This window comes from Toxotes jaculatrix, chromosome 22 (genome assembly GCF_017976425.1).
Source record: "Toxotes jaculatrix isolate fToxJac2 chromosome 22, fToxJac2.pri, whole genome shotgun sequence".
Taxonomy (NCBI): Eukaryota; Metazoa; Chordata; class Actinopteri; family Toxotidae; genus Toxotes; species Toxotes jaculatrix.
Genome location: NC_054415.1, coordinates 13,344,674 through 13,364,614, shown reverse-complemented (window position 1 = coordinate 13,364,614; position 19,941 = coordinate 13,344,674). Strand labels below are relative to the sequence as shown.

The 19,941-nt window shown below is 42.0% G+C and overlaps 1 protein-coding gene across 1 annotated transcript in view; it reads left to right on the top strand.

Annotated features, from left to right (window-relative positions):
• ano2b (anoctamin 2b) overlaps positions 1-3,032 on the top strand; it is a 49,252-nt gene extending 46,220 nt beyond the window's left edge. The window contains exons 26-27 of the mRNA XM_041030100.1: positions 2,058-2,163; positions 2,646-3,032. Of these exons, the coding sequence (XP_040886034.1) occupies positions 2,058-2,163; positions 2,646-3,032 (493 nt within the window). The remainder of the gene's footprint in view (positions 1-2,057; positions 2,164-2,645) is intronic.
• Positions 3,033-19,941: the final 16,909 nt, after the last annotated feature.

Here is a 19,941-nt window from a genome sequence, read left to right as displayed (position 1 = left end):
ACATGTGAAGGCCTTTCAAGACTTTTACTCCCAACACAGCATTTTTCGCCTGGAGAAGCTTTAAAAAAAAAAAACAACAACAACAGTCTCCAGGGTAGCAATTCAGTAAACTTAAATTTTTGAAAACAGAGATTTGATTTGATTTGATGCAAAGGCAGATGTAGCCAAAATAGTGCCAACAGGACGTTTGTTCTTGAGGAACAGAGGCATTAAAATGAGCTACAGAGGAAATACTTTTTTTCATGCTTCTGATTGGTCAACATGGCTTTACAGTTCGGGTTATATCTGCCAACAGGTGGTGTCAGTTTGCTCTTGACAGTGTTTTACAGTGTGTTTGTGCATTTTCACGTGGATTTTTTAAATCAGTGCTTGTATGGACGAAGGAGTAAACCCCCGTTTTGGGTAATACCTGTGTCTGTGTAGTCTAATCCACAGACTTAACTCCTCCATCCCACACTATCAGCTGAACGGGCTGTTTTGCTGAAGAGTGGATTTAGACTGATTCCTGCTGTGTGTTTTTTTTTTTATATTTCCATATGTGAATGACTGACTGCACCCAAATAGTTGCATGATATATAAATCTAAAGTGAAACATACAGGGTCAGACCCTGTTTATGTTGCTTAAGAGTGATTGTGTCCAACAGGAAACAGCTTGGCTTTGTATCAGGAATTACTGAACATAAGTACACAAGAGGCTGTCTCATCTGAGCTCAGTGTATGTATGTGGTTGAAACCAGATGTTTGTCCATACATGTTAATCCACTAGATTCTCTTTTCCAGTGGTTCTAGTCCTTCATTCAATTCCTTCAGTTCGTTTCAGTTTTTTTTAAGAGAGTAGACAGAAAAATGCAAAAAAGCATCAGAGGTTTTCTCCAAACTCTTTAAACATGAATATTAAATAGCTGCATCTTGACATCATTTTACTTTTTTCTCTGATAGTTTCTTGTCGTACTGCAGCCAATAGATTCTGCAGCTGCCACAGGTTCCATTTCTACACCGTGTTTTCATTTTTATGGCCTCTTACACTCTGCTAATACACCCCCTGCAACAAACCTGCAGTCAGTGCACTTAATAACTTAATAACAAGTAAAACACACAATAGTCATTCCTGACTCCGCTGACTTGGTTCAGAACAGCAGCCGGTGACAAATGAGGAACATTTTTGTTTCACTGATGTTGAGTCATTCCAAAATGGGCCCCAATTTCATAAATAAACAACCAAAGTTTGGCTCAGGAATATATTTTCATTTACATGTGTTAGAGCCTCCACTCCCTCAAGCCTTTAACTGAAACTGGACTTTTCATTTACAGGCACATTTCTGATGGCCAAAACAGATATACAGCTGCTTCATGTTGTGTGTGTGTGTGTGTGTGTGTGTGTGTGTGTGTGTGTGTGTGTGTGTGTGTGTGTCTGTGTGTGTGTGTTGTACCGGATGAGACCGCATCCTTAACCTGCCCAGTCGAATAAATTATTGTGCGGCTGTGTTTTATCTGCTAGCCATAAACAAGACACATCTTCATCTCATCTTTCTTTGTCTTTTTCTCTCATTCCTTGTTTCTCACTCTTCTTTTTGTCTGTTTCCTCCCTTTATCTCTAGTCTTTCCTCTCTTTCTTCTGTTCCTGTCCTCTCTCTTGCTCTCTTATTCTCCTCGCTTGTCTCTCTGTGTTTGTTTTGCCAGCACAATAAAGAGTGTTTACTACAAAGAAAAGAAAAGACAGGAATCCTAATAAAGTTTATTGCACTTTGAATCATGTCCACAGCTGAGTGAAGGGGTAATATGTGGTAATGGGTCTGTGTCTCTGCCAGGTAAAGATAAATCAGCCATCTGTCAATCAAACAGTGTGGGTGGTGCCTGCCTTGGATCATCCTTTGAATGAGATTGCTTTTCTGTAGTCAGTGCTCTTTGGTTTGAGTGTTTAACCATGTTACTGCTCATGCCAATGACATACTTGATTCCAAACAAAGCTTTTTTTTTCCCATAAGGTATAAAACAATAAAACAATAGAAGTTTGAGTTTTAACATCCATATTATATACATGTGTGTTTTTGTTCTAGGTACAAAGACTACAGGGAACCCCCCTGGTCTTCAGACGCGTACCAGTTCTCCAAACAATACTGGTCTGTCCTGGCTGCAAGACTGGCTTTCGTCATACTGTTCCAGGTATAACAACAACAATGAGCTCATTGCTGATGTTTTTTTTTGTTTATGAGCTGATGCTAATCAGTGGACAGAGTGAATATCAACATCAAACAAATTTTAATCAAATTACACATAGTAATTATTCAGAGGTCTGTGACAGGTGCACACACACGTTCAGAATCCTTCCAGTGCATGAGTTACACTGCGCGTCGACCCATTGCTTGTATTCTTACTGTGATCAGGCATATTACCAGATGCCTCAGTCAGTTACTGACCAGCTCATTTGATAATCAGCTCTTTCCGTCTGTCGGGCTGCGTGTCTCGCTGACATATGTCCACCAAATGTCCTTCAACAGGCTGTGCTGGAATCCTGTGCACATACAGATTCTGTTGTAGATCTTAGATTCCTTTTAACTTCCACTGACACAAAACAAAAACATATTTTCCAGCAGCTGTCACTTTTCTCATCCATCGCTCTCCATCTGTCTCATCTCTTCCTCCAGAACCTGGTGATGTTCCTCAGCCTTGTGGTCGCCTGGGTGATCCCTGACGTCCCCAAAACCATCATGGAGCAGCTGAAACGGGAGAAGAAGCTCCTGGTTGACGTCTTCCTAAGGGAAGAGAAGGAAAAATTCCAGCTTATCCAGAGCCTCTTCTCCAAGGACACCGCCGTCAAGCCAGGCAGCCACGTGCTCCACCCAGGACAGGGCTTCCCCATTCCGGGCCGCTACAGTACTCTACCATCGGGCCCCACGCAGGCCATGGCTGGAGATGGAGGAGGAGGAGGGCCGAGGGCGAGGTGTAGGGCCGCCAGCTTCAGCCAGTTCACCGGGAAGCTTCCTCCGTTGCCTACAAATGAAAACGAGAATTCGAGACACACAGCGGTGTGACATAGCACACACGCCTGTAGGGGTGCCTCAGCTGGGCCTCAGGACTGTGTTGCTCGGGTGGTTCGGTCCGCGTCTGTCTCTTTGCCTGTGTCTCTTGCGTCCTGGTGTGCGTGACACAGTGGAGCTGTGATTGAAAACTTCACAGCCGATTTTCAAACGTGGCGTTTGATTCATCGGGGTCAGTGTGGTTGAATGTGCAGTGTCTACACTGGTTGAATGGGTGTGTACGTTATTTATTCGCACCGACTGTTCACCTGATAAAGTGTTATCATTTTTACTTTTTTGGTAAAAATAAATTATTTAGCGAGGCACACTAGCTTCATAGCGTAGACAAGCAATAATTACTGTTTTAGTCTGAACAAACGAATATCACAAGAGCCTGGACGAGACTGAGATGAAGACAGAACTATGAACTAATGGACAGATTCAGTAATGAACGCTTAATCAGCATAAACGGATTGATGGACATCGTGGCTCACTACTAGTGCTGCGGACTGTCAGAAGTGTCCTGCTTTACGTGCTTATGCTCTTTATGTGTTTTTGTTTTGTTTTTTTTTTACAGAATTTGTAGCAGCTCCAACAATTCACACTTTCTGTACTTTTCAGTGCATGGTACTGAACGCACACACGAGCCTCGTAGAAGAGCAAATCATTTTCCTTTTTATTTATTTATTTATTTATTTATTTTACACCATTTAATGTGTTCAAGCACATTTTTTTTTTTCTCCAGAGAATTCAGGAATCACTTTCTCACTTTACTGAAATTGTATTGTCGGTCAATACACAGCTGCTGCTCATTGTTTCTCCGAACCCTGCCCCACGTATTGATGGATTGATGCACATGCCAATGTGGCACACTGTTGTATGCCACTCATAGAATCCAATCCAAGCTGTAGTTTTAGAATTAGATGAACTATGAAGCATTTTTTTCTTGTTAGCCATATGGACTTTTACAGCTGTCTGTAGAAGGACCTACTGAGTACACTTAATACCTTATAAATGCAAAAAGAAAGCTAATTCTTTTTGCAAAGTGTGACTGGAGTCAGCTAGCAATTATCTCCATTTTTATTGTCAAGGAAACAAATACTTTATCAGCATTCCTTCATTATGAAATACCAGAGTGTACACTCTGACATTCCTGCAGGTAACTAATAAACCTGGGATCTTACCACCCAAATGGATGAGCACACATAAAAGAAGTTGATGGGGTCATGAAACTTCTGGCAGCCATATTGGAGGTTTGTTGAGAAGCACAGACTGTAAACAGATTTGTTTTTTCTTTGTATAACTGGGCCATCTGCTTAACACTGAACCGGTCATTTCAACACTGATCCATCTGCCTGATTTTATATTCAGATCATTTCAGCTTCTTAGCTAGCTAACATACTAACTGGCCTTACTGTTGTTGTATACTGTAGATGTTAACAGCTTATTAGCTTACTAATTAAATTAGCCTTCACATGTGTAAATGTATATACTATATATATACATATATTGCCCTCAATGTAATGAAAACAATCCCAGAATGCAATTCTCTTCATTTTATAGATGCAAAATTACTATTGCACATCTCAGCTGACAGTGATGATTCAAAATGATGATGATAAGTGTCCAAAATCTCCATTTACTGCTCAGCACTGAGTTAACTACTGCGTGTCCATGAATCAGGGAGCAGTGATTCAGTGACTGAGAGAGTGATTTTGGACACAGCTAAGACGTTTTCCCCTGCTTTCTTGACAAGCCAACATTGCTTTGCTTAAGTGAATTAAGACACCTGTGACTTAAGACACGTCCCCTTGTCAACAGTCAACATTTGGGAGGTCCTATTGTGATGTTTAAGTTTAAGCTTCCTATTCTTAGCGCTGTTTCCCATCGCTACTCTGTGTTCATGTTATTTCAGTACCTGCAGAGGCACTGGCAGCCCCTGCACACTCGCCGCTGTTTGTCCCACATTATAGAAAGAAAAGGGTCTAGCTGCTTCTCCACCATGGATCCAGTTGTGGTTTCCAGACCTCTTGGTGGTTCTAGCCGTCTTGGCAGAAGAATTAAAACTGGAATTTGCTTCTGCTTGGTAGGGTTTTGACCTAATAAGTACAAAAATCAAAACAAACATCAATGATGTACACTGTATACTGACTTCTTGGCAAAAAAAAAAAAAAAAGAATTTTAATATCAGTTGAAATTTAACCATGGCTTTGTCAATAGATCTGACTAAAGTGTGAAAGAGTCCAATGTGTCTTACTGGCCAACTGAGGTATGCAGACTGGGTGAGGGGGCGCCATCTTGGAACGCTGTATCCAGTTCTTGTTATGACGCTAACATGCCGACATGCTGTAAACCTTCAGTGCTGTTTCAGAGGCCTTGTGACTGCTCTTGTGTTTCCTATACAACACAACATCTCTCCGCTCAGTTACGACTCGGTGACAGACTGTTAACTTTAAATGTGTTCACGTGGACTTTAGGACAAGGACATTGTGATAGTGGTGTCATACTGGTCTCTGTCATTCGAGAAGAGAAATGTTCATCCTTTTCTGATCCTTATCTTACTTTAGCTGGTGTAGAAGTTCCTAAATACATGAATGTTGATGGATTATGAAATAATTTTTAACATGTTGTGTGATCTGTTTGCTTTTATCTCATTGGTCTGTTCTTATTTTTTTTTTTTTTTTGTATTTTACTTTTTGGCCTTTTTTTGACAAGGTAGTCCTAGTGAGGTTACTTGGCCAAAAGAAAAATACTCATAGAATAATAAACTTACAAGGCTGAAGCAGGTTTCTGTGCTTGCTAGAACGTAGCATTGCAGCCAGTTAACAGCAATGTATTCAGATAGTCCTACATCTACAGACAATTAAATGAACATAATATTTATCATCATCTCAGGTACCTGTTTCCTCTTACAGGTTTCTCCACTTATGGATCCCCATTATCTTTTGGCTCGGGATGAAGAAGATAGGAAAGGAAAACTGTGTCTGGGCCTGGTTGATCTTGCGGGAAGGTTTGTGGCAGCCAGTAGATCAGGTTCACAAAAATGAGTTAAGATCACATTCCTCTCACAAACTGATGAATCAGGACTTAATGAACAAACTCACAGCTTTTTCCCCAATCAGCAGGTAAATTCATCCTCTCACTGACATTTACAGCTTTAAATAGGTGATCAGTATTATGCCGTGATCCTTTTTGTAGTTTTTTTTTAACTTTCCCCTTTGAGTTATTGTAACAAGTTTCCTGCATCTGCACGAAAACCGCCGCCTTACAGCACCTCCCACAGGTGGTGGGCCCACGGAAGGCGGTGCCACCCAGAGTGGGGCTCAAACCCACAACCCGGAGAGACTGAGTCTCATGCTCTACTAACTGAGCTAACCAGGCGGCTACTGTGAAAGTCCATAATCTCTTTGAGTAAATGAGTGTTTGTCATGTTGTTCTCTACACAGCTGTATGGTTTCTCCTTTTAAGCAACCACAATGGTTGAGAGTTTAAATTGTGTCAACAATGCATGAAATAAGTTGATTATCTTATAACCTGAAAACTGTGTGACACATAACCACCTCAGCCAATCAGAGTTGTCATAGCAGCTACACAAGGGCTGAGTTCCCTTGAAGGCAGCACTGATGTCATTTCCTGTCTGTGTCTTCTTTCTTTGTCTTCTGCTTTGGACAAACATTTGCAGAAAAATGTGAATATCATCAAAGTTTTTGCTTTTTTTTTTTTTTTTTTCTGTGGATGACAGCGGAGCCATGGGTTCAGAGCTGGATGTGCTTCTGTGTTCAGGTAAGTGGAGAATGTTTGCTGATAATTGACACTGACTAATTAGTGAACTCTGGTCTGTTTGTTTGATCTGTAAATGTTTGTATCAACCTGAATTATTTTCAGTACGTATCACAAACAATGCCCAGTGGATAATATGTATTGTATGAAATGAAAGCTGGGCCTACTTGTGACTGTGTGCATTGTGTTCAGGCTTTTTAAAATGTAAACAGGAGCTGGGAATGTGGGAATGATATTAGCTTGCAGGGTAACTGGCATGTAGTGGTCTTAGAGGCACAAGAGCTACCAGTTGTTATAATGTCATCTAAACCAGTGTTTCCCAACCTGTTCTGTCTGATGAACAGCTCTCCCACAGCTCTGATGAACTAAAGCACCGCTTCATTGAAAACACCTGTGATATTCCCTCTGTGTACACTGACTTTAAACTGACTGCAACATGCTTGTGTTGAGGTGTTATGCTGAGGTGTGCATGTGTTTTATGGCTGAGAATCACTGATCTACACCTATTTATGTGCAATTAGTGTTTGCACGTTACTTTGTGTTTTCATGTGTGTCTGTGTGTGTTGTAATGGAACATCGGGTAGTTTTCCTTTTTACAGTGCGTTGCCAAATTGGCATGGAACCAGTGTATAACTGAGTGAAACCTCACTGCAGAAAAATGAGCTGTGGTTGCCACACACATTCAGTGTTTGTGAGATTATGTATATATGTATGAATCTAGCAACGTCTTGTTATTGCAAACTTTTCCTTGTTGGCCAAATTGTGTGTCCTGTCTTTTGGTATGTAAGCAGCACTTGTTCTTCTTTAGGCTGCAGTAAGCATTGAATGTGCAACAACTGTGTCCAGTCACAAGCTGCTTATATGATGGTAACATTTAGACCCTGATTGACACCAGCTGTTCAGTGGTGGGTGGTGGTGGTGGACGCATTTATGCAACCAGCATCCTGTACGTAGCATTATGGGATTCACATTCCTGACATTTAACTGTGAAGGAGCTAACAGATCTGCCAATCGCTACAGCTGACTGATTTTTTTATAATTTTTTTTTTGTGTGTGTGTGTGTGTTGGCCGAAACATAAAGTGGAGTTAAATGCTTATTGAGAACAAATGAAACCAATTAACTGAACCATTAGTTCAGCTCCACTTGATGGAGTTCAGTTAAGTGCTCTCTGGAAAAAAAAAAAAAAAAAAAAAGCTGCTATGCTCTGATGATGATTTCAATAACCCCAGAAATGTCGGCTTAGTTAAATCCAGATGTGCTGCAGATCTGAACCTTTTTATATTCATGAATCTGATCTGTCAGAGCTGCTGAGTATAGGTGTGACTCCAAAGGTGACCATGTAGGCTGAAGCCTTACCAGTCACTGTGTATTAAAGCCTATAGTCTGGTCATTTGACAAACCTTTAGCATGAAGCACAGTGAGAACATTAGCTGATGGCTGATCACATTGCAGCATGTGGGGTGAGTCTGTTTTCCCATGCAGGCAAAATAAAAAAAGTCTAATATGTAACAAAAGTTAATAAACGGGGTGAGGCTACAAGTAGAAACAGATGTAGATGAGTAGAGGCATGGAGGCAATAGAATAATATTTTAAAGATGGGGACAAAGAGAGGAGACTGAGGTGAAGTCCCACAGGTTTTCTCCTAACTGGGATGGACCTGGACAAAAGCTGTGAAGATGGGAAGTTGTAGAGATGGACAGAACAGTCAAGAGTACAGAAGGAAATGTGTTTATAGGGAGAGGAAGGACAGTGAGAGGACAGAGAGGACGGGTGTGTGTGTGTGTGTGTGTGAGAATAACTTTTATGCTTTTGAACAGTGGCAAAAAGCCTCTTGCTGAATCATGAACATTGAGAAATAAGGTTTTAGTGTGGCCGTCACAAGCTCTATGGAGGGAAGAGAAATGGGCAGAAACAGTGAAAGAAGAGTTTGTGAGACTAAACTGAAGAAAAAACATTGAATCCCTTCGAGCGGTCAAGTGCCTACAGAGCAGTCTAACAGCTGACTCATGGAACCAGAGCCACCTCACAGATGATGTTAGCCAGTGAATGTTAAAGATATGCGACTGGCTGTGGCCTGAGATCACGGCTGACGGATCCTCACGGATTCTCCATGAAGGTCACCCTGTTTTCTCCAGCATGTATTCTCACATAAACAAGCTCCTTGCTTGCAGCAGCTGCCTGCAGCTAAAGCAGATATGCTGTGGATAGAGCTGTTTCACATGGCGTCATGTGGTGCATTTCTATGCTTTACATGCCTTTGTGTGCGTTTCCTGCCTGTGGCTAATTCCTGGCTTGCCCTGATTTGTCTCAAGTCTTCATTTACTGTCATGCGTCTGCTCATTCTACTCTTCAGGTGTTCCTAATTACCCAGGCTGATCACAGCACTGCTCAGGTCACCACAGTCCGTGCACAGATGAGATATTGTGACTTGTCCCGCCTTCAGAGCTGCAACAAAACGAGCAGGGGAGTGAGGCAGATGTCAATCAAAGAGTCTGCACTGTCTGTACACGCCCACAGTGTTAGAGGAGGTCTAATCAAGCAGAGTGAAAACAGCCTGTGTGAACAGACTGTGACTGTGAGACTTTTAACTGGTCAGTTGCAAAACAGATGCACATTTTGAGAGAAAGGGAAAAAGAGAAAGTTTACACTCTCAAAAAACTTGAGAGTGGATTTTCCGTCAGCCTGTAATGAGCAAAATTAGTTTGTTGTCTATTTGTAAGAGTTCCTGCATGACACTAGTGAAGATACAGAGGGAGGGAGGAGGAGGAGGAGGACAATCAAGGGACAGAGAGAGAGAGAGTTCACTTTCCTTTATGTCCGTGTCCTCAGGCAATACTATACTTTGCATTGTAGGTCATATACTCCTCCTTTTTGTTTTTCTCCATCTGACACACTGGAAACACCTGTTCTTCCTCATCTCACCTTCCTCTCCTCCTCCTCCTCCCTCTCTCTCTTCTCTCTGTCTCTGTCAACAGCTTTTGTTTTTTTTTTTCTCCCCCTATAATATACAGATGAAAGACTTCTATAGAACTCTGATGTGAATTCTTTCATGTGTCACTCTGAAAAATGCCCCAGGCCACACCTTACACACACACACACACACACACACACACACACACACACACAACCCACTTGTTGCGTGTCTGCGCACACATCCACACAACCAAAAGATAACAACAAGAACTTAAAATACATACACGTCTGCACACATGCACTCATGCATGAAGAAGTGTGCACACAGGACCATGCACAGACTTTAACAGTAGCACACATGCACATTTACTCACAGAGATCACAGCCAGAACACACCCTATTCTCTGTCCATCTGTGTAAATACATTAACTTTAAAGTGTGCATGTGTGCGTGCATGTGTGTGTGTAAAACAATAAGCTCTTATTTCAACTCTTTCTCCTTAAATTGTTGGCTATACTGAGGAGCTAATCTTTATTGACAAACATGGCTGAAACATTTTGAAGGAAAGTAATAGAAGAAGGATATGATCTGGGAGGATGTTGCACAGCTTCCAGGTGCCGCCCACAGATAGGACCTGAGCCACACAATCTCATGTTGGAAAGAGGACAGACCACACACACACAAGACATTCACACGTCTAGGAGAGAGAAACAAACAGAGAGATACACACACACACACACACAAGGAGAAGGAGGCTGGGACTCCTGGAGGATCATTGAAACCGAGACCAACTGCAGGCAGGAGAATGGCGACAGATGCCAGGTCTGAAGTGATCAAATAATAAGCCACTAACTGGGGGTTAAGGCATAAGGACGAGTTTTAAGTTTGGATTTAAATGGACAGTCTGATGCCAGCAGGGCAGTTGTTCCACAGGAAGTGGCCAGGATAGGAAAAGGCCCTGCAGCCCGCTGACCTCTTTATAACTCTGGGAACAGACAGGAGCCCTGCAATAAGCTTCAAGAGGATCAGCTGAGTATGAAGGGGTCTGGACATTTAGGATTTTGTATGTCTAAAAGGCTAAAGTTGATGTTGTGTGGTCAAATGTTTCTGAATGCAGATGCAGGATTCTGAACCATTTTAAGATTTTTGGTACCAGCACATGGCAGACCAGATAACAAAATGCTACAATAATCCAGTCTAGATGATACAAAGGTGTGAGTTAGGGTCTGAGCATCTGCCATAAACAGAAAAAGGCTGAATTTTATCTGTGTTTTCCCCTCGTGAAGAAAGGCAGACTCACAGACAACCGGTCTGGACCACTCGTGAAGTTCTTTGCATTAAAGAGATAATTCTTTGTGCATCTAATGAATGGATGCCATTTTTGTTTGTGTGTGTGTGTGTGTGTGTGGGTGTGTGTGTGTGGGTTGTGTGGGTGTGTGGGTGTGGGTGGGTGGGTGGGTGGGTGGTGGGGTGTGGGTGTGGGTGTGGGGTGTGGGTGTGGGTGTGGGGTCCCCAGACTGACCCAGAAGCTTCAGGCTTCATATTAATTGATATCATCGTCTTTTTTTTTTCTGCTGCTTTCTTCTCTTACAGTTGCCATAGAAGGCCACAGCGAGCTGAAGTCTCAGGAAATCTCTTAAATCTTGTTTAGACAGACAGACAGACAGACAGACATTCCTGCTATATGAATGCACACACACGGTTACATAAATCCACTATCACCATCACAAAGGCATGCACAAATTCATAGTAACACAAATATTTACTGGAATGCATTAACTAATGCACTAAGGCTCAGAGTCACACATGCTGTAGATTTAGGTACGAGTGAGATGAATCATTCAGAGCTTCAACTCTGAATGATTCATTCAGAGCACGATAACTTATTATCTGCTCACTGGGTATGAAATGTTTGGGGCAAAATTCCAGAGAAAATGTTTAAATGATGTTTTATGGCCCAAAAATGACTTGCAGGCCTCGTCCTGTTCCCATCGGATGTTGCGTGAAACAACTCGGACTTTACAACACAGATGAATCATTATCTCAAGCTGAGAGGATCATAAAATCATGATGTTGAGATTTTATGACTTTTTTTGGTTTTATTTAATTATTTTACATCCAGGAAACTGAGCGCAGCGCCATGAAATCATGTCAGGATCGAACTTAGCACAGCCTCTTTCACTACGCTCAGGTAACTTTTATTCTAATCTTAGAAACGAGGCCAAACATTTTGAGGTACTTTCTTGTTTTGTTTTTGGGTTGGTTTTTTTTTGTCAGGAGTTTTTCATAAAAAAGTTGAACCACCTGGGTAACATATGACGACACCACACTGGTCTCTCTGGCCCACTGTGGTTTCAGATGACTATCAACTGAATACGAGTTATAAAAGAGATCAGTTCTTTAAATCAATGAAAGCATTAATAGGCCTCATGCTCTGTTTTGGTTTGAGCATCACTGTATTCGTATTGTTTGATACTTTCACAATTAGGCAGTGTGCACATATGACACAATATAAATTGCAAAAAAAAATTCAGCTGTCTGTGCAGTAGTTATATAACTTCACTCAGCTAATTGAAGAATACAGAGGCTTTTATTTTTAGCAGACTACTCTACAGTTGGTGCTGTTTTCACAGAGGCTCCTATTAAAGAAATAGTCTGATATTATAAGAACTGTGTTCATTCACTCTCTTGCCCAGAGTTAGATGTGAATCTTGATACCACTCTCATATCTTTTCAATAAACTATAAATAAACAGTCAGTTAGCTTAGCATAGCCTGGAAGCTTGACAGCAGAATTTAACAATAAAAGTAAAAACATGACCTGGCTCTATTAAACTGGATGTTGCTGGAAATAGCTCTGGAACTTTTTGGTGCTTGAGAACAAAAGTGGAAGTTTGCACTCAGATGTGAACAAAGAGGATGCAGTGGTAATGCGGTAGCATAGAGAAGCCAACCGGGTTGTTCAATGATCTGCTGTTTTAAATGGGGGGAGCATCTATTTGTACCTTGGCTGAAATTGGTTTTTGTCGCTGTTTTGGCTGAGTGAAGCTGATGTGAAAGTTCCTCATTCTGCAGTTTCTGCACTTACATTGATTCTATTGATGTCTCAGTTGACACAGTGATGATTTATTGATGTTAAAGTGCAACACAAGATACTTCTATCATGAGTCACTCTCTCATCTGGTGCATCTACATCCTGGTGAGAAGTTGCTTGACTGTGTGGCCGGCTGCCCCACCCTCCATCCCCAACTCCTCCACCAGCACCTTCCTCTGAAACTCCTGCAGGAGGAGAAAAGTGCAATGAAAGACAGAGGAAGAATTTAAAGACTGAACAGTTTTCAGAGCAGCAGTCTGAGATGGTTTTGGCCTTGGTCAGCAGACAAGATGACTGAAATGAGTTATCACTATTCCCTCCCACAGTATTTGATTGACATGTGGTCTCAGTGAAGTCCACTGCTAAACAAAACACCAAGGAATTATTACTTGGCACTGTGACATGAAGTATGAGCTAACTATGATGACAGCTTTGAACCCTTCGCTTTCCCAAAGCCACTTCAAAGCGTCCATTCGTTTGAAGAGCTACTGACAAGTCTCTTTAACTAATGCCGGATCAGTGACCTTGAACTGTGACCGCTGTGTAACTTGATGATGACATCCAGGAAAAACCCTCAGTGTCTGAAAAATAGTGTGTCACATTTTTTTTTTTTTTTTTTTTTTTTTTAGAAAAGCTTTTCTATTCTGCAGGAGCTTTGAAACACTAGTAGACTTGTGGTTGCGGGAGCTGCTGCGCTGTGGTGTTGAATCTCGGACTGTTAGTGTGTCAGACATGTCCAACGGCAGCTGGTTGATTCGTCAGTTGTGTATTTGACATTAACAGTTGGTCTGCAGTTAAGGTTCTGGTCATGGTGTGTGTGTGTGTGTGTTGGTCTGTCATCCTCACCCTGAACCTCCTGAGTCTTGCCAGTCTGTCTGGCAGAGTCTTCTCCTGGCTGGTGGTCAGCTCTGCTACATGAGTCCTCCACTGCTGCTCTTTCTCCTGAAGCACAGGATAGAAACAGGGTCAACGGCAACTTTTCAACGGCAACACTTTTATTGTCCAGTTGAAGATCACAATGGAGTCTCTGGACTCTGGACTCCGTCATTTGGTGTTTTGATGATGGTGCTGGAGAGCACTGAATAACACATCAGTTCAAAATCTCCCATAAGTGTTTAATTGTGTTGATATCTGTTGACTGTGAAGGTCACAGCATATGATTCACATCATGTTCATACTCATTATATGACTCAGTGACCCCTCATGTCCTGTAGATGGGAGCACTGTCATCCTGTTTCTCCTTTCATGTTTTTAGCTAGTTTAGGTTAATTGTACATATAATTCTGCTCCATATGAAGCAGGACTCAGCTTTGCAGCTGCAAACCAGAAAAATAAAGTCAATGGACAACACCCACCATCCATCACACTGAATCCTCTCTAATATCTTCAAACTCTGGAGATCATTTTGAAGGTTACAAGGTTGTGTAACAGTACACATGTTCTGCTGCAAGTCTGAGCCTCACGTAAAGCATGATCGTGAGTGTATTGAGATGTGTGTGAGTGATGAAAAGTGCTGGTTGTGTATCCCTGACCTCAGAGTCAGAATAACACTCCTGGATCCAGTTTCTTTCTTATGTATAATTTTCGTGTGAGTGTGAGAGAGTGTGAGAGAGAGAGAGAGAGAGAGAGAGAGAGAGAGAGAGAGAGAGAGAGAGAGAGTGAGAGAGAGAGAGAGAGAGAGAGAGAGAGAGAGAGAGAGAGAGAGAGAGATAGAGAGAGAGAGAGAGAGAGAGAGAGAGAGAGAGAGAGAGAGAGAGAGAGAGAGAGAGAGAGAGAGAGGAAGACTTTAAACAGTTCAAATGGGATACATGTGAAAGGGCCGAGGGCCAGTTGCTCTCAATGGACAGCGCCTGTCATCAATTAACATTTCTGTCATGCTGTGTGTGTGTGTGTGCGTGTCGGGGGAGCAGTAATGTGCGGAGGATGTTGATGTGGAGGGATTTAGGTTAACGTCAGTCAGTTTAAAGAGGAAGCCTTGCTGACACATATGGAGTGAAGGTGAAAGCAGTTAAAGCGTTACCTCCCTGATTACATGCTGAACACACACACACACACACACACACACACACACAATGCAGACATTCTTTCCAGAAAGGCCTTGAGTTGAAAATCAGTGTGTGGTCATTTGAGTGAGTACCCCATTCATTTTCTATACACTCTTTTTCTGTCTTCGTGGTGTTTGAGGAGGGAGCAGCACACTTCCAACAAATTGCTTTAAAATTGGCGATCAGTGACAAATTGATAAATTGTGTTGATACTTGTCTACTGTCTGCGATCCAGTCACTGCATCAGGATGGCAATTAGCCATCTGGCCAGCAGTTGAGCGTCAGTGTGCAGAGCAGTCTGAGGCTCTTCAGGTGGAGAATATATAAACCGTCTGCGGATGTGGGGAAAATGTCCCAAAGGAGCACGGACACATGCTCGTATTTACTCTCTCAGTCCACTGTGTCACGCTGTGAATGTTTTTACACTCTGAGAAAACTATAGCAGGTTGTTCATAAGATAAAAAATTAAATACTTTAAAGAATTAGGTGCAGTGCGTCTTAGAGTGGGAACATTTCACATCTTTTAACTGCACAAAACCTTTCTACAGCCCGTTAGTAAATCTGAACAAATGCAGTTCAGCTGCTTACTGCCTGATGAAGTGCCAGTTAGTATCCTCCTGGGTGTTTGGGTGTTTATATGAGGCCTGTCTCATCTCCAACTTGACCTTTGAGGCACGTGGAAAAGCTTTGGTTTCAGACTGACTTCTGGGCAGTTTGAGGTTTTCAGCGACAAACAAACTGCATCAGTTGTGAGCGTTACAAAGCTTTCAGGAAATTCCAGTGGGTTTCAGCTGGGTTCAGTCCACTGTTTTTGATAAGGGACTTAGGCCATTTATTGTACTACTTCTGGTCCAGTCTGATAAAGGTAGAGGTTGTACAGTTGTGTGAAAAAAATATGTACATGGAAATTGTTGCACAGAAGCATTTGATCCTCTCTGATACAGTGCCGACAGATAAAGAAGAAGTACACCCTTGGCCTGAGAGGGCAGTAGGTACTCAGCGTAAGTGTCCACCAGTCTCCTCCTCCTTGGGGATTTGTTAGTGTGCTTGGGATCATTATCCTGTTGAAAGGCCCACTTTCGGATCACGTTCAACTGTTGGACAGACACGTTGTCTTCAAACACTCTCTGATTTCATGCAGAATTGTTCCAAACATGTCTGCTGTTACTGCAGCCAAACAACTCTATTTTTGCTCTGATGTTCCTTTTGGACAGTGAAGGATTTTTCCTGTCATGCCTCTCATGCAGGTCAAATTGTGAAATCTCTTTCTGACTGTAGACGCGTGCACTTTGACACCAAGAGTAGCAAGAGTTACCTTCAGGTCCTGTGATGACATTTTGGGCTTCTTGGAGGCCTTTTTTCCCATCAATCAGTCTGCTGTTGGCGTGAGTCTGCTGGAGAGGCCAGTCTTGGACAAGTTTAATGATTTATTTCAAATAATTTGGAGATCTTTTTAAATTCCATCCCAGACTCACAGGCATCCACAGCCTTTTTTTTTTTCATCTTAGAGAGCTTTTTAGATTCATGTATTTGGAGTATTCAGAATTCAGAGATTCACTCAAAGATAAGTTCTCTGACCTGAGCGACCATATAGGTCATTTGTCTCTACCCTCCGTTATGTTCCATAGGAGCGTGCAGAGAAAGATCTGATGATGTGATGCAACAAATAAAACACCTGCAGCCTTGTGGCATTTTACAATTAAATAATTCTGTTAAAACATAGAAGGCTTTCTACAAGACACTTCGACAAAATGAATCTAAAGTTGAACAGTGAAAATTTAATTAAAAGCACTGCATCACTGCACTAACTGCTTTCATGTGTCGAGATAAAGGCCTTTCATTCAGTTCAAATTGATGTCTGGTTCTTACATAAGACTTTCTGTGAGTTTTTTTTTTTTTTTTAATCAGTCTGCCAAAAATGTTTACTCAATCCAACCAAAATGGGTTAGGGGTTTGTTGTAATTTGGATGACGCAGTTGCTCAGTCAAACCTGAATGCTAAGTTACAAACACTGCCATGTATTTCTGGAGCCTCTCTGGTTCGTCTGTAGTGTTCCAGTCATCTGCCTGTGTGTGTGTGTGTGTTCATGTTTAAGCTTCTTGTCTGCATTCACTGAACATACATATGTATTAGGGTGTGTGTACGCATGTATCAGGGTCACACTCACAATGTGTGTGTGTTTGTGCACAGGGTTTGTGTGTGTTTCTGGGGTTATGTCAGGGTTCAACGGAAAGTACATTCCATACTGAGGTGAGAGTGGCTGTCCTGTCTATCAGGGTAAGTGTTGTCATGAGCTTCCTGCCTTTTTTTTATATGTGTGTGTGTGTGTGTGTGTGTGTATGTGTGCGTGTGGAGCGGAAACACTGACAACAGCCATGTCCCTTGTTGACCTCACACACTCTTGTCAGAAACAGGGAGGCTGCTCAAAGCACCCACAGCTGTTTTGTGTGTGTGTGCGCATTCCATGTCCATGAGGATGTCCATCTGTTTTGGCAACTGTGTGTTTTTGAATGAATATACAGCGTGAACTCACAACTGCTTTTTTTTTTGTATGCCAGATATGTGTCTCTGCTCCAACGTGTGTGTGTCTATATTTAATACTGTGAGGAGTGTGAGTGAAGTTTGATGTGACTGATAAACCCAGCAGCCTTGACAGAGGGCCAAAGTTGCAGTCTGTCGTTTCCATGGAAGTGAATCTGATTTTGCCGCGAGCGATGAAGTGAACCTTGACGGTAAATTAACACTCATCGATCCAGCATCACACTGCTGCCTGTCTGCCTGATTGTTCAGCTCTCTCTTTCCATTAAGCTGATTATAACAGCCTGGTCTCATGAAATGTTAAGCACAATATCTTCAAAGAAGTGATTAACTGGAGGAAACACAAGCAGAAAAGAAACTGATGTGCTAATTGCTAATAGTTTAATACAGCGTTTTTTTTGTTGTTACAAATTCTGTGCTTCAGAACTTGTTCCAGAGCTTTTTCAGACAGTGTAAAACTAAAAAATTTAACTAGGAGAAATGATTCAGAAATAGTCTGAGTTTGAAAAACATTCCTCTAATGAAAGAAAATGAATCAACAAACGGTCTTAAGGTAAGCCAGAACCTCAAGTGTTTTCTTCCTCTCAGAGTCTGGCTTCCAAAAAATAAGGCTGACAGCCAGGGCGAGCTGTCATTACACCGATCAGCTCCAGTTACTACTGCTTGGCTGCCGGGTGCAATCTGTGTGTGTGTGTGTGTGTGATTGTGTGATTGAGTGTGTGTGTGTGTGTGTGAGATTGTGTCTGTGTGTCTCTGAGTGAGCAAGAAAATCTGCATGCATGCATTGGCATGAGTGTGTCCTCAGGAGAAACAAACACAAGCCACTGAGGCTGAGCTGGTGTCATTTAGCATAATCCTTCATGCTGTGCCAAAGGCTGAAAGTAAAGAGGCTGTTTGGCTTCACAGATGTACAGACTTGTAAAGTGTGTATCATCCAAAAGTGTGTTTGTGTGTGTGTGTGTGTTCACCTTCTTGCTCTCCTCTATTTCTCTGAGTCTCTCTTTTTCCTGCTGCTCCCTCTCCAGTCGCCGGCGGACCTGGAACACAGACACACTTGCACTTATTTTCTTTTATTGTTTTTAGATAATTAAAGTGTTATGTTGTGCGTGTTTTAGAATATTTAGAGGCTGGCTCCTGCTCATCTCCTCACCCGCTCCTCCTTTTTGTCTCTCCAGTTGTCCTCCAAAGCTCCAGTTCCTTCCGACGCTTCTTTCGTCGTCACTCCCAGAAATGCGTAGTCCTCCTCTTTACACAAACCTCTCATTGACTAGAACCAGAAAAACAACCATTCATCAAACGTGATACTTGTTTACACATTCCTACTAGATTCAAATTGCAATTGTCTCTACTATGAATATCAACCGTCTCTATGTTGACTATTCTGGTTTTATTGAAACTCAGGTGCCTGAGAAAAAGTGTTCACCCCCCTGGGAAGTTTATATAATTGATTGTTTTATAGCTTTGAATCAAAGTAAATTTAATGTGGCTCAGGTGACAGGCTTCAGGTGACAGTTTGGGAGAAAGGAAAATCCAGATGAGTGTGTGCTGTGTTGATGGCAATGCCTCCATCCGCTGGACCGATGAGTAGTTTGAGTTTGAAAATGATGTGTATCATTTGCTGTGGCCTTCGCAGTCACCAGATCTCAACCCATATGACAAAATGCAGAAGTGGAACAAATCCGCCATGGAAATGGTTGCTGTTTACTTGATGTTTAATTTTATTGGCTCGTCTTGGAAAAAATGGTTTGGTTCCACTGAATGATATCCAAGGAGGAATCATCTGCCAAGCTTACGTGGGATGGATAACGAAAAAGTACATGAAGGAACTTGCAAACTCGGTGCGACTGTATGCTTGAGTGGTTTTAATGACTGCAGCCCTATCTCTATGTACTATCATCACTACACTCCCTTGATAGCAGCACTTTATAGCATACCTTTGACATGGGGATGCCTTGAAACCGCTTCACATGAGTCATCTTAAGCCAGGACAGGTTTGCTGCTCATCACACACAGATGCTCACAGTTTAATTGTCATTCATGTTTGTCACAGTTTACTTCACTGAAATAATGCAATGAAATATGTAGTATTTTGGAAAAAATAAACTCTGATTAATTAATATATTTAAAAGTCACTACCTACCAGTAGGTCAACACCAACTGTTCACTGCGTGTTCATCAATACGTGTTGGTCACTGATCGCTCCTTTAATGTCCCATAATAACCACAGATACGTCCTGCGTCCTCACCCAGCTGAGAGTCCCAGCAGAGAGTTTCAGATCCGAGTTATAGAGGTTCTTGTATGGTGACAACACCCGTCTTACATGCTAGTCATTTCCACAGTACAGTGACAGAAGTGCCACTGTCCCACTAATAAAGATTCAAGGAGCCAGAAGACCGTAATGGATGGTTCTGATTTTTTTTTTTTAAACTGAGATCAGTGTGAGGTGTAAGGTCACTGCGTGTCAGCCGCTACCAAGGCCACAAGTGTGGTGTGTGTCATCTATTGAGATGCTAATGCTTAAATAATTTTAGCAATTTGGGTTTTAGTCTTGTA